At 46.3% G+C, this 14,242-nt stretch overlaps 1 protein-coding gene across 1 annotated transcript in view; it reads left to right on the top strand.

Annotated features, from left to right (window-relative positions):
• The window catches only part of LOC125409353 (myosin-8), a 31,273-nt gene extending 22,863 nt beyond the window's left edge, over positions 1-8,410 (top strand). The window contains exons 30-39 of the mRNA XM_087910509.1: positions 577-760; positions 846-1,011; positions 1,200-1,324; positions 2,991-3,299; positions 4,311-4,514; positions 5,534-5,659; positions 5,745-5,915; positions 6,076-6,180; positions 6,754-6,849; positions 8,125-8,410. Coding sequence (XP_087766635.1) covers positions 577-760; positions 846-1,011; positions 1,200-1,324; positions 2,991-3,299; positions 4,311-4,514; positions 5,534-5,659; positions 5,745-5,915; positions 6,076-6,180; positions 6,754-6,849; positions 8,125-8,277 — 1,639 coding nt within the window. The 3' untranslated portion in view covers positions 8,278-8,410. The remainder of the gene's footprint in view (positions 1-576; positions 761-845; positions 1,012-1,199; positions 1,325-2,990; positions 3,300-4,310; positions 4,515-5,533; positions 5,660-5,744; positions 5,916-6,075; positions 6,181-6,753; positions 6,850-8,124) is intronic.
• Positions 8,411-14,242: the final 5,832 nt, after the last annotated feature.

The raw sequence follows: 14,242 nt of genomic DNA, 5'->3' as shown, positions 1-14,242 counted from the left end.
GAAGGTCAAACTCGCCTTTGCTTCTGCTGCATAAAATGTCCAAATTATCCTTCAACTGTGTTTCCCAGCTAAACTGTCCAAACATACATGGCTTAAACAAATTAGCTAGTCTCTGGGGGCAGGGGTCACGAAAGGAATCAGAAAGTCTGAGAAAACAAACATATTTGGTATATTCTTGCCCAATAAGAGTATCTAGTTAGCTTCAATTTCTTTTTTACTTAAGACAGGTAGTATAAACCAATCCACAATACTGTACTAGGAAATAGTTTTCACAGTCATCCCCAATCAGAATTCCTATAAGTTCCAAGTCACTGAATATATTAAGGCACCTAGCACTGACAGCAGCCTGTGGGAATCCAGTAACATTCCAAGATTCCAAATTTGGACTTCACCGAGTCCAAATAGCTCCCACCTTGGCACTCTCCAGTTTGTTACTGTAGAATACAAGCCTGGTGACCACTGCTTTGAAGAGCAGATGCTTTTGCCAGTCTAGGACAGGACAGTGAGAAGGAGCCACAGCGTTATCCCTTTGTTCCTGGCTCTGGCCAGGTCTTGACAGTCTGGCTAACTTCTCAGGAAGAAGCTGGCTCAGCGTCTGCAGGCGGCTGAGGAGCACGTGGAAGCTGTGAACGCCAAGTGTGCTTCCCTGGAGAAGACAAAGCAGCGGCTGCAGAACGAGGTGGAGGACCTCATGCTGGACGTGGAGAGGACCAACGCAGCCTGTGCTGCCCTGGACAAGAAGCAGAGGAACTTCGACAAGGTGGTCTAACCTACTTAAACTTTACAAAAACTTCATTTGGTCTTCCTTCTCCCTCTGCCAGCTGATAATCTGTGGGTTTTTTTAGGTTCTAGCCGAGTGGAGACAGAAGTATGAGGAAACTCAGGCTGAGTTGGAGTCCTCCCAAAAGGAGTCCCGTTCTCTCAGCACCGAGCTGTTCAAGGTGAAGAACGCCTACGAGGAGTCTCTGGATCAACTCGAGACTCTGAAGAGAGAAAACAAGAATCTGCAACGTGAGTCCCAACCTTCCCCTTCCTCCTTAGCCCTGGCTGGACCTTCCCATGTTGCCCACCTTTCCAATCCTCCTTAGCCCTGGCTGGACCCTCCCATGTTGCCCACCTTCCCCATCCTCCTTAGCCCTGGCTGGACCCTCCCATGCTGCTACCATTCCCACCTCTTCCTCTCATTTGTTCTTCCACAGAGGAGATTTCTGACCTCACCGAGCAGATCGCAGAGGGAGGGAAGCATATCCATGAGCTGGAGAAAATAAAGAAACAAGTGGAACAAGAGAAATGTGAGATCCAGGCTGCCTTAGAGGAAGCAGAGGTACATGTCACTACATTCTTGGGGGGTGGGGATCAAAGACAAACACTAGCAAAAGCATCAAGCTGAGTAATGGCACCATGAGCTGAATACATTACTGGAGAGCAGAGACAATTTAAAGATGGTACCTTTGTGCATAGGTTGATTAAGTGGTTAGCAATGCCAGCACTGAGGCTGGAGCGATGTCTCAGCTGGTGACAGCTCCTACTGCTCTCCCAGAGGACCTGAGTACAGTTCCCAGGACCCACATCTGTGGCTCACAACCACCTGTAACTTCAGCCCCAGAGGATCAGACACCATCTCCTGGCCTCGCGGAGCTCCTGCATACATATGACACACACCCACACAAACATGTATGCACATAAATAAAACAAAAATAAATTTGAGAAAAACACAAATACTTTAACCCATCAATTTAGTTTCTTAGACTTTACCACAAGAAACTAATCTCTTTGTTTTGTAAGACAGGGTTTCTAGCTATCCTAGAACTCACTCTGTAGACCAGGCTGGGCTTGGACTCACAGAGACCCACATGCCTCTGCCTCCCAAGTGTTGAGATTAAAGGTGTGCACCACAACCACCTGGCAAGAAACTAGTCTTAAAAGAGATACAACTTGTCTGGGTGGTGGTGGCACACGCCTTTAACCCCAGCACTCAGGAGGCAGAGGCAGGAGGATTTCTGTAAATTCGAGGTTAGCCTGGTCTACAGAGCAAACTCCAGGACATCCAGAGCTGTTACACAGAAAAACTCTTTAACTCTATCTCAAAATAAAGAAAAGAAAGGAGCAAAACTTCAAGACAAAGATGCTCGGTGGGCTATAGGACTTTCCACCAAACATTATACCCCCTGTTTAATCTCCATAACCTACACCTACAGGATAGAAGGAGAGGGGCAACTCTCACAGATTTGTCTCTGACCTTTGAATTCTCTCTCTCTCTCTCTCTCTCTCTCTCTGTCTGTCTCTCTCTCTCTCTGTCTCTCAATTATTTATCAAATAAATAAGTGGAAAAAAGGCAAAAAGTATGATTAATATGGGGAAAGATTTTTGATAGACAAAAGTATTTGCTTTTAATATATATATATGCAAGACATATTTGCATATACAACTTCAATTAGATAGAAAATAGATAGAAATAGGTGAATCAGAAGGATCATAAATGAGGTCAAGGCCAGCCTGAACCACACAGCAAAAGAGCCTGTCTAAAAAAATAAGTATAAAAAAATGTACCACATTAAAATAGTTACCTCTTTGTGAGGGACAATAGGAAATTGTTTTTATATATTGTCCCCACATTGTATAATGAGTATGTACTATATAATCAGGAAAAAAAGTATTTTGAAACTGATAGTTTCTATGCCAGATTAGTATTGCACACATGAAGACTGTAGTTTACAAAACATTATGTATACTACATACAAAATTAATCAGATGATTCTATTAGTACCATCATGAATCTTTAGATAGTGCACAGTACCTTTCTTACAGAGCTGACCGATACAAACCATAGCCGGATAAGCAAAAATGATTCGCCTCATAGGTTCTTAGGACAATTACTTTAACTTTAAAGTTCAATAAGATGGCAGCAATAGGAGCGTGCCTCACAAACTCATAGTAGACGCCAAGGAGTTCTCTTCCGCTCAGTGCTGACTGATCTCTATGTCCTTAAGGCGTCTCTGGAGCACGAAGAGGGAAAGATCCTGCGCATCCAGCTGGAGCTGAACCAAGTCAAGTCTGAGATCGACAGGAAGATTGCCGAGAAGGACGAGGAGATCGACCAGCTGAAGAGAAACCACATTAGAGTCGTGGAGACCATGCAGAGCACGCTGGACGCGGAGATCAGGAGCAGGAACGATGCTCTGAGAGTCAAGAAGAAGATGGAGGGCGACCTGAATGAGATGGAAATCCAGCTGAATCACGCCAACCGCTTGGCTGCTGAGAGCTTGAGGAACTACAGGAACACCCAAGGCATGCTGAAGGTAGACAGCCACTGGACTCTCAGATGAGTCAAAGAACACACCTGTCTGCCGTTCTCACAATTAAGCCATCGTTTTAAACTACTTTCCCTACTGCTGTGATAAAAAACACCCTGGCAAAAAGCAGCTTAAAGGAGTAAGCGTTTATTCCAGCTCACAGGTCATCCGTCCAGTCCACCACAGCAGGGAAGTCAAGGCAGGGGGAAGGTGAAGCGGCGGGTCACATTGCACCCAAGCAGAGAGAAATGAACTCGAACTAGCACTTGGCTGGCTTTCCCCATTTTATACAGTCCAAAATCCCCTGCTCACAGAATTGCCCCACCTGCAATTACAGTTGGGCTTCTTATATCAATTAACATAGTCATGGTAATCGGCAGTCCCCGTGGCACGCCCATTGTCCTCTCCCAGGTCATTATAGAGTCTGTCAAGTGGACAGTTAACACTGGCTTTCATAGCCACTCCCCCACTTGCCAAATTATACAGCTGAATGTACCAAGGGAGCCAAATGCCAGTGCTTAAAACATAACAGTTTCCGGAAAGTATATGTAGAAGAACAAACAGAAGCCAAAAGATGAAGAAAAGGCAAGACAGAAAATACCCAGGCTTTCCACAAAATAGGCCTTTTGTCATTCTCTGAGTTTGGGCAAGTTATTTCACCTCTGGGGCCTGTTACTTCCTCTACATAATAAGAGTAAGTTTCCCACCGCAAGGATGGCAGTGAGGATCCAGTGAGGCAGCAGCTATCATGCATGATGTGGAACTTGTAGAAAATGCTCTATAAATGACAAAGAATAGAGGCATGCCTGTGACAGGCAACAAGATAAAGGCAGAGATAGAGCAAGGATCTGTCCCTTGATGATTTGCTCACACACTAAACAAGAGCCACCATCATTCTTAAGAGCATACAAAAGACAGGCAAGTGACCTCCTGCTCCTAGCACCAGTACGCTGTTGTAGCTCATCTCCTAGGTACCCATCTCCTCTTCAGAGCAAAGCATTTTTTTTTAACTTACAGGACACTCAGCTGCACCTCGATGACGCTCTCCGCGGCCAGGAGGACCTGAAGGAGCAACTGGCAATTGTGGAGCGCAGAGCCAACCTGCTGCAGGCTGAGATGGAGGAGGTGCGGGCCACGCTGGAGCAGACAGAGAGGGGCAGGAAGATTGCAGAGCAGGAGCTGCTGGATGCCAGTGAGCGGGTGCAGCTCCTCCACACCCAGGTGAGCCAAAGGCTGGGGCACGGCTAAGTCAGGAGTCCAGAGAGCGAGTCCATACGTAAAACCAAGGATGGGCTCGCATCTAAACCACCACCGCAGTTACGACAGGGTGACAGGTGACTTTGTTGAGCATTCCTATTTCTCTTCCAGATTTTTCACCAAAAAGTGTTTGTGAATTTAGAAATAAGGCTAGGCTTTGGGTGTTATTTAAAACCAGGGAGAATAATGTTGAGTAAACAGGCCTTTGACTCCAAACCGAAACACATTTCATGAAACACTTGTCGGTGGCACGGTGGAGTTCAGCTGCTCTGTGCTTACTGTTCCCAGGCCTCACCCAGCACTTAGCCTCCCTTCTTGCTCAGGCATTAAATGTAGTAGCAGCCCCTGGTAGGATCTCCGGGACACTAAAATATACACTCTAGTATTTCCAAATAGTCCCCTCCGAGAATACTGGGTTGGAATTTTAAGAAGATGTTTTCATAATACAAGTTCAGAATCCCCCCAAAAGACAAACTCTCCCTTTGTCCCCCTACACTCATACACACACACACACACACACACACACACACACACACACACACTAAAAAACAAACTTTTAAACAGAGAATAATATAAATAAAACAAATGAGAGAACAAGTAACAGGGGATCACTCATATGAGCATCCATTGTTCTTGTCTTGAGACAGGGTCTTCCCATATAACACAGGCTAGCCCTAAATTCATGATCCCCATGCCTTAGCCTCCAGACTACTGGGATTACAAGCATGGGCCATCACACCCTGTCAATACAGGCACTCCTAAAACTTCAGAGGTCCTCCTATATAAGGCAGATAGGCAGTAAAGGACTGAGTACCGGGAAGGAGGTTTCAACTATGCAAATGACTAAGAGTCTACATCAAACAAAATACTTCATGGTAGTAAGTGCTTGCATTGGGTTTTCTGAGTTAGACAAAAATATAACATTTATAAATCCCAAGTGGTTAAGTCTGAAAATCTTGTAAATTTCCGTTTTTTCCCCACAGAACACAAGCCTCATCAACACCAAAAAGAAGCTGGAAAACGATGTTTCACAGCTCCAGAGTGAAGTGGAAGAAGTGATTCAAGAGTCACGCAACGCAGAAGAGAAGGCCAAGAAAGCCATCACTGACGTGAGGGCCATGCTCCTATTCTCCTCACACCTGTGCCGCCTGCCACCACTGGGCTCACTATTTTCTTGATTTACTTGCTTTTCAGGCGGCCATGATGGCGGAGGAGCTGAAGAAGGAGCAGGACACCAGCGCCCACCTGGAGCGGATGAAGAAGAACCTGGAGCAGACGGTGAAGGACCTGCAGCACCGTCTAGACGAGGCCGAGCAGCTGGCGCTGAAGGGCGGCAAGAAGCAGATCCAGAAACTGGAGGCCAGGGTGGGTGCCTTCAACCCTAAATCTGGGAAGGGCAGGGGGACACACTCTTCTTGTCCTGGGGTCAGGAACACCCTGGCCATACCTGCAATAGGCCCTAGGCTAATTAACATTCCCCGGCACTGACTGGAGGGGCGGAGCTACATCTTTCTCTTGGTTACAGGTCCGGGAACTTGAAGGAGAGGTTGAGAATGAACAGAAACGCAATGCTGAGGCTGTGAAGGGGCTACGGAAACACGAGAGAAGAGTAAAGGAACTTACCTACCAGGTGAGAGCAGTGCTTTCCAGAGTGCACAGACATTGTGCCCGAGAGGAAAGGAAAACCCCGGTGACTGCTTCGGTGGCACTCGCAGACGTGCGTGTTAACTCCATGCACGTATCAAGGATAAAGACAGAGTTGCTAATTATAGGCATACATCGAGCTAGGGTGGTGAGGGAGGCCTTTACCAAACAACACAGAAGGGGGGCACGCAGGTTTGATCCGCAGTAAGAGGAAGGAAGGTGGGAGGGAGGAGAGGAGAGAAAGAAAGGAGGAAGAGAAGAAAGGAAGGGAGGAAAAGCAGCATAAGAGAGAAAAGAATACAGACATTAAAGCAAAGGAAACTAAGACGGCAGTCCTAGTGCGGCCTCGCCCAGCATAGCTGTGGGAGGACTGGACAAGGTGCATAGAATTCTACAGCACAGAGGCCGGCGCACGTTTTCCAAGTGTGACTATAGCCCAGGCTGATCAAGCTTTCCCCCAGGCACCCTTTCAGCATACCCGCAACTTATTTTGGCTCTGGTGATGAGACTAGTTCTTGGGACTGAACGCACATTTTTTTTTTTTAAATCAAACTTTCAGACGGAGGAGGACCGCAAGAATGTGCTCAGGCTGCAGGACTTGGTGGACAAGCTACAAGCGAAGGTGAAATCCTACAAGAGACAAGCTGAGGAGGCCGTAAGTGTCTTTGAGGTTTCATAGAGCAAAACAAACCTCTGTTCAGGGAGAAAATGTGTTTAAAAAAAACAAAAACAGAAACAGAAACAAAACCCCTTCGGTGAGGAAGAAGGGCACACTGTAAGAATCCGCCATTCCTGTATTTTCTGGGGGCTGCGATCTTACAAATATAAATGCACAAACTCCCATGCTAATTGTAGGCTAAGCCTCAAGAGGAGATGTTGATTTACTAGGCAGAAAGGCTGGGGAAAGGGAAAGCTCCAAATACCCAACCTGAACTGATAACAATACAGACAACAGAATCACTAACACCAGGATGAACAATTCCTGTCTCTCAACATACCAAAATCAAATATTCCCCAAAGTGAAATATGGATCCCCACCCCTCCACACACACACACCCTCAACTGACTTCTTGGCTCACTGTATAAGTAAGGCCTTCCTCCCTGTATCCATCCCGGTAACTGGGAGAATGTGGTGGAAGATCTAGCGGTACAGCTAGCGGTGTGAGGCCCTGGGTTCAGCGGTACCGCACAGCAAAGAAATGCAGGAAGATCCCCCAGCTGCACTTGCCCTATTTGGCCCCCTTCTTCCAGATATATGTGAGAAGAAGGAAGAAAGGACAAAAATATTAACAGCCACACAAAAGAGGCAACTTACAGCTTAGTCCCATGCTTTCCCTTCTTCTGTATTAGTCTTACATGCAGGAGAAAACAATGTTTAGTGGGTTTCCCAAAGCTATTTGTTAATATTTGCTTACTGCAGTCTTTGAGGGTACCTGGGTCCCTTCTTCCTTTTCACCCAAGAGACACATCAGAAAAAGGTAAGCAAGGGGCTGGAGAGACACTCAGTTGTTAAGAGCACTGGCTGCGCTCTCCGATAACCCAGGTTCAATTCCCAGCATCCACATCGTGGCTCATAACCATCTGTAACTGCATTCCCATGTCCTTTTCCAGTCTCCCCGGGCACGGCATGAATATGTAGCACAGACACACATGCAGGCCAAACACCTACACACATAAAGTAAAATTAAAATAAATCTTTTCAAAAAGCAGGGAGGTGGTAAGCAGATTTGACAAAAGACTGGTCTCTTCCACCTGAAAACCAATTTCTCTTTTCCTTGCTTCAAGTCAAAATTGACACGAGGGGTACAAATTGGGTTGAGGCTGGAGGTCAGATCGGCAGCACATGACAAGGGAATACAATTGTAGACAGCCTGGCGGCACGTAGAGACCCCCCCAGCATCTAACTGCCCGAACTCTTGTCCGTGCTCAGGAGGAACAATCCAACACCAACCTGGCCAAGTTCCGCAAGCTCCAGCATGAGCTGGAGGAGGCTGAGGAGCGGGCCGACATTGCCGAGTCCCAGGTCAACAAGCTGCGGGTGAAGAGCCGAGAGGTCCACACCAAAGTCATAAGTGAAGAGTAGGCGCCCTTTCCCGAGGCTGCCGAGTGGCTGACGAACATGCGCAGAATGTGCTGCTTCCGGTCACCGGCTTCACTTCGTTTACTTTTCACCTACTGCTGACTAAATAAAAACTGCAGCGTGTTTATAAACTAAACCAGGCTGTCTTTTTATTTGCAAAACTGTTTGCTGGCCAAGCCAGTTCTCACCTACCTGTTGTTTTCTGTTATCATGTATGGCTGTGTGGGGCTGTCTCTGTTTACTTCCTGTTGCCATGATAAAACACTGACCAAAAACAACTTGGGGAAGAAAGGGTTTGTTTGGTTTATAGGTCACAGTCCATCAGTGAGAGAAGCCAGGGAAGGAAGTCAAGACAGGAATGTAAGAACTAAAGCAGAGACCACAGAGGAACCCTGCTTACCGGCTTGCTCCCCAACTTTCTTAAACAACCCAGAACCACCCACAGACATGCATTCAGGCCAATCAGATGGAGGCAATTCCCCAACTGAGGGTTCCCCTTCCCAGGTGACTCTGGTTTGTTTCAAGTTGACCAACACTAATAGGCAGGAGAAGCTCTCTGCCAACCAGAAGCCTTTTCTTTTTCCTTTTCTTTTTTTTTGGGGGGTGGTGGTGGTGGGGTTTCGAGACAGGGTTTCTGTCCTGGAACTAGCTCTTGTAGCCTTTAACCCCAGCAATTGGGAGGCAGAGGCAGGCAGATCTCTGTGAGCTTGAGGCCAGAAACCTTTTCTTAACTTCAGCCTTGGACGCTCCCTCCCACACAGTGTCTATCGGTCATGTAGGGCCTTTTGTTTGAGACAAGGTGGGTCTCACTATGCTGCCTAGGCTGAATTCAAACTTAAGATTCCTTTGCCTAAACCTCCCTACTGCTGGGACTACAGGAGTGCAGGACTTGTTTTAATAAAGATCTCTGATTGCTACAAAGGATTAAGGAAATCTGTCTCTGAGGGAGTCTCTTTGAGGGAGTCTTTCCAGAAAGACTGATTCATTTATTCACTCTCTAGGTAGGTACCAGGCATCTACCCTGTGCCAAGTACTGTCCTAAATTCTGTGGGTGTCTCCGAGAATGAACAGCCCTCAGGGAATTTACACTCTACAGGGAAAGAAAGGTAATCAATACATAAATAGCTATGAAATGTATCAAGTCAGTACAAGTGGAAAATCTAGACATTAAGGGAAACTGTGATAGTTTAACAATGGAAGGCAACCTTAGGAGGTTGGCGCCACGGGGCACCACGAAGTCACACGATGCAACAGAGCTCAAGTGGGTGGTTTATTAGGGTGAGGTTCAGAGGCAGCCTCTGAGCGAGAGAAGAGAAGATAGAAGGGGATGAGAAGGGTTTGCATTCCGTAAGAGAACATAGTACATACACACTGGGGCAGTGCTCTACGTAGCGGCTGAAGTAGCTGCAGAGTCACATCGTGGCAGCTGCTGGTGATGTGTCCTGCTAGGTCCCTGAGAGCAGGCCAGTGTAGATGCTGAAATGCTAACATTTCTCCCTTTTGTTTATTATAAAAAAGATGAGGAAATAGGAAGGGGTAGCTGGTGAGGTAGGAATGAAGGTATTGTGTTCTCTAGACTGTTTTCTGTCTTCTTGGGGGTGTCAGCATCTTTAGGGGACCTGAGAAAGCTGGGATGCTAGCCAAGTCGGGAGGTAGCTGGCTATTTCACTGCTGTCCAGGCTATGTGGGACCATCCGGTGCTAGGGAAGCACAAGCCTCGTTGAAACAGTCTGGGAGGTTGGACCACTGGGGGCAGCCACTTGGAAGCTGTCCAGAGGCAGATTTTGAGGGGACCTGGCAGGGTGCTGGCAGAGCAGAAGATAAAGTTAAGAAGTTTAGGGGGAATTTTTCCTTAGGTTCTGATCATTGAGGGAGGTTACATCCAAGAAAGGGGAATATTAGGTGACGAGGGAGAATGAACTGCAAACAAGGCACGTGAACTTTGAGAGAAGCGCATTGGCTCTCCAGTTTCAACGCTATCATGGTTTTCTTTTATGTGGTGGTTAAGACCACGAAAATGTAATTGTCAGGGAAGGTGGAAACCCTAACTCGGTAGCTTCAGAATGACTTTTGGAACTGCACAGATGTTTGTTGGGATACACACTTTTCAGACTGGACAAGGATTTGAGTGACTCTATTCATCTACATGTGCGATGTTTTCATTTGGGAGTTCATGACAATCAAGTGATTCTTAAAAATAAATAAATTTTTCACCAGGGAAATGCTGCAATGACAGAGCTTTGGGGACATTCATAACAGGCTAATGTACACAGAATGGAAAGGCAAGGGACTTCCTGTAGGAACCACAACAAACTCATCAACTTGGTTCCATCTCCTGATTTACAGCTACTGCCGCTGCTGTCTCCATTTATTTAGAGCTTAGATTTCTACATCAGCATCCTGTAGCTCTTAACACACGCATCTCCTTCATGTGCACCCACACCCCCCTTAGCAATTGTAAACAATAATATGCAGTTTGCAATTAGACTACATCTCAGGAAATCTTATCATTAGCTGAAAATACTGTTAACATGAAAATACATTGACATACCTAACCTAAGAGAACTTCAGAGGACCGGTTATTTTCCGTCGAGATTTCTGGGCTGACTGAGGTCATAGTGGGCAATGTCGTATACAGCGGTCCAGGAAAAGCTCGAAATTCAAAGTGGTTCAGGAGGAAAGATCAATCTCCACTGAGAAAAGCCTCTATAAACTGACCTGTAGGCGAGTCTGTGGGGGTGTTCTCTTGATTAATGGTTGTTGTGGGAGGGCCCAGCCCATTGCAAGCCTCGCTAACCGCGGATTGCAAGCCGCCAGGAAGCAGTATTCCCCTGTGCTCCCTGCTTGAATTCCTGCCTTGGCGTCCCTCAGTGATGGACTGTGATAGGGACATGTAAAACAATGAGCCCTTTCCTACCCAACGTGCTTTAGGCCATGATGTTTATCACAGCAACAGAGAGAAAACTAGAACACATGGCAAGTCTGGCTAGTGACAATACCTACTAATCTTGAAAAATGCTAAATGGATAGCAAGAGGTCTTAGCACAACATAACTATGGAAGCTAATGCATTTGTTAATTAGCTAGGTTTAAATACTCCTGTATGTATTACACATACATACATGTTCATAGACACATAAATGTGTACTTACATATAGACATGCACATATATGCATATGCATACTTATACATGTACATGTATGCATGGGTGCTGGTTGGTTTTTATGTCAGCCTGACACAGGCTAGTCATTAGAGAGCAGGGAGCCCCAACTGAGAAAACACCTCCATAAGACGGCTATAGGCAAGCCTGTTGGGTGTGTTCTTAATTAGAGGTTGATAAGGGAGGGCCCAGTCCATTGTGGCAGTGCCAAGCCAGGGCAGTTCTATTTATAAGCAGATTGAGCAAGTCATGAGGAGCAAACTAGTAAGCAGCACCCCTCCATGGGCCTCTGCATCAGCTCCTGCCTTCAGGTTCCTGCTGGTTTGAGTTTCTGCCTTGGCTTCCTTCATCAAGCTATGACTCAGGATGCCTAAGCCAAATGAACCCTTTCCTCCCAAGTTGTTTTTGGTTGTGGTGCTTCTTCACAGCAATAATAACCCTGAGAATGTGCATACATAAATATATAAGTACACTTCAAAATACATTGTTCTTAATAATCACAAACATTTTTGACAATTTTTAAATTAAAATTTTCGATTTTGAATTAGTAAATTTTTGTGTGGTATAAGCGAGTGTCGGGAGCCGTCCATCTTGTTTTTGGAGAAAGGCTCTCACTGACTCAGAGCGCACCGAGCGGCTAGACGGGATGCCCAGGGGCTCCTTTTTTCTCTAGCTCCCCAGAATGAAAGCAGGTGCTGCGGCGCCCAGGCCCAGCTTCTTCCCACAGGTTCTGGCTACAGCGGAACTCAGGTGTTCATGCTTCTACCCTAGCATTTTCCCGAACCTTCTCCCCAACCCGATACATTTTATTTAATAAAATTTTCCTTCAGCAAGTTTGACCCTATTTTTTCCAAGTGTCCACTACTTTGAAATTTCTTTTTCAAGGCTCATATTATTAAAATAAATAAAAATAACCTGTCTCTTAAGATTTTATATCCACTTCTCATCAAAAGAGGGGCATAGCTGACAAGAGAAAGACTGAGGGACAACCGGTTGATGGATGAGACCATTAGCACAGCTGCTAAAGGCTGCTGCTTTCATGCAAGCTTTTCAGTGGGGATTAAGATTCCAGAACTAAGACCCAGCAGCTGTCAGGGGTAGAACTGACATTCTGACTCCTGACTTCAGGCACATGTTACCAGTATCAGTGTCCCCAGCCACCCTCACTACAGACTTCTCAGTCACTTTTTCCTAAGTGGGAAGCTGAAGAATCAGTCGTGGGCAGATTCTTAAACCCGGCTTAAGAGTGGAATTCACCAGCTTGATTCCACCCTCCTGGCTGCCAGAGTCCCCAAGATGCAGCTTCCTGAGGCCACAAGGAAAAAATGAACACCTCTACTGCGTGATGAAGGAGAAAAACATTCGGCCTTAGGGATCACACCCAAAACAGGGCTTTTCTTAGATTCCTCCAGGCTGACCTTCACAAGCTGAGGGCAGACTGTTCTCAAGGTTGTCAGAGAAGCTCCTTGGGGCACTCTTGGGGAAAGTGGAACTCAGAGTAGTGTGGGGTTCAGATTATGAAAAATTCTGCACAAAGAGTGGATAGGGACAGTAGTACTCTAGGCAAGGATTGCTGTGGGGTTCCCTACCCCTCCCCACCCCCACCCTCACACACTATTCTAACAATTCAAATGATTCAGACTTCAGCGCCCCGGTCTAACTCGCTATGACATTAAATACAGGTCCTTGTGAAAGTGAGCAACGAAAAGTCCCTGAAATCTTCAGATTGGGGAGGGGGGATCCTGGCCACGCTTTCCAAGTCCTGCTGAATGGTATGGCTGTAATCTCAGAATTTAGTAGACTGAGGCAGGAGAATGGCTTCAGTGCAGCCTGCACAACCCAGTAAAAACTCATCTGAAAGCAAAACACAAAACTAGAATTTCCAAACTGTTCTGCCCAGCGAATCAGGCCACCTACCCCGTCCTCAACTTCTCTATCCACACCAAATTTCACCACTCCCCACCACACCTTCACACAGTCTGAAATCTCTCAGTGGATGGATGAGGCCCACCCTGGCAGGCTCATTGATCTCACATGTGGGGCAAGTTTATCCCAACTCCACAGACATCACTTCCCACTCTTTCTTCTCTCTGTCCAGCTCCTTCCCAGATGTTCTGGGATGCACAGGAAGTGACTCCCACCGCTTCTGGGTCATTGGGATATGATTTCTCTCTGGAGGCATTAGGTGGCTCTCCCTCAAGCCCCACTCCCACCTTCCCAAGCATTTTGAGACCTGGCACTGACCAATTAAATCATGAGAGGTTTCAAAGGACAACTTTTGATACCCAACACCCAGAAAGCTTTTTAATCATTTGTTGAATAAAACGGGGACATCCAATATAGTCTTTTTTTTTTTTTTGCATGACAAAATGAAGGATGGTGAACACAAAGCAAACATAACCACGAGATCCTGGAACCATAGGAGATTTTTAAGGTCTGGGTTTGTGGCTCAGCCCTTGCCTAGCAGGCACAAAGCCTGGTTGGAGCTCAGTACATGCACATCCCCGAAAAGTTCAAAGAAGTAGAGAGGTAAAGTGGAGAGACTAACAGTTACCAGAACATGAGGGGAGAGGATGAGAAGGAAGGGAATGAGAGAGAAGAGGAAGGGACGAGAGAAAGGGGAGACAGGAGAGGAGAGGAGGAAGTGTGGGCATGACAGGTGCGAAGTTAGAAGAAGAAGTAAATTCTGATGTTTTATTTCACAACAGACTGTAGTTACTTATAAGAAAGTGCATATTTTAAAATAGCTTGGAGATTTCAAATGGTCTCATCACAAAGAAATAGTAAATGCCTGTGGTGATGGATCTGT

This window comes from Myodes glareolus, chromosome 9 (assembly GCF_982192425.1).
Source record: "Myodes glareolus chromosome 9, mMyoGla1.1, whole genome shotgun sequence".
NCBI classification, from domain to species: Eukaryota; Metazoa; Chordata; class Mammalia; order Rodentia; family Cricetidae; genus Myodes; species Myodes glareolus.
This window is presented reverse-complemented; position numbering and strand designations above follow the sequence as displayed.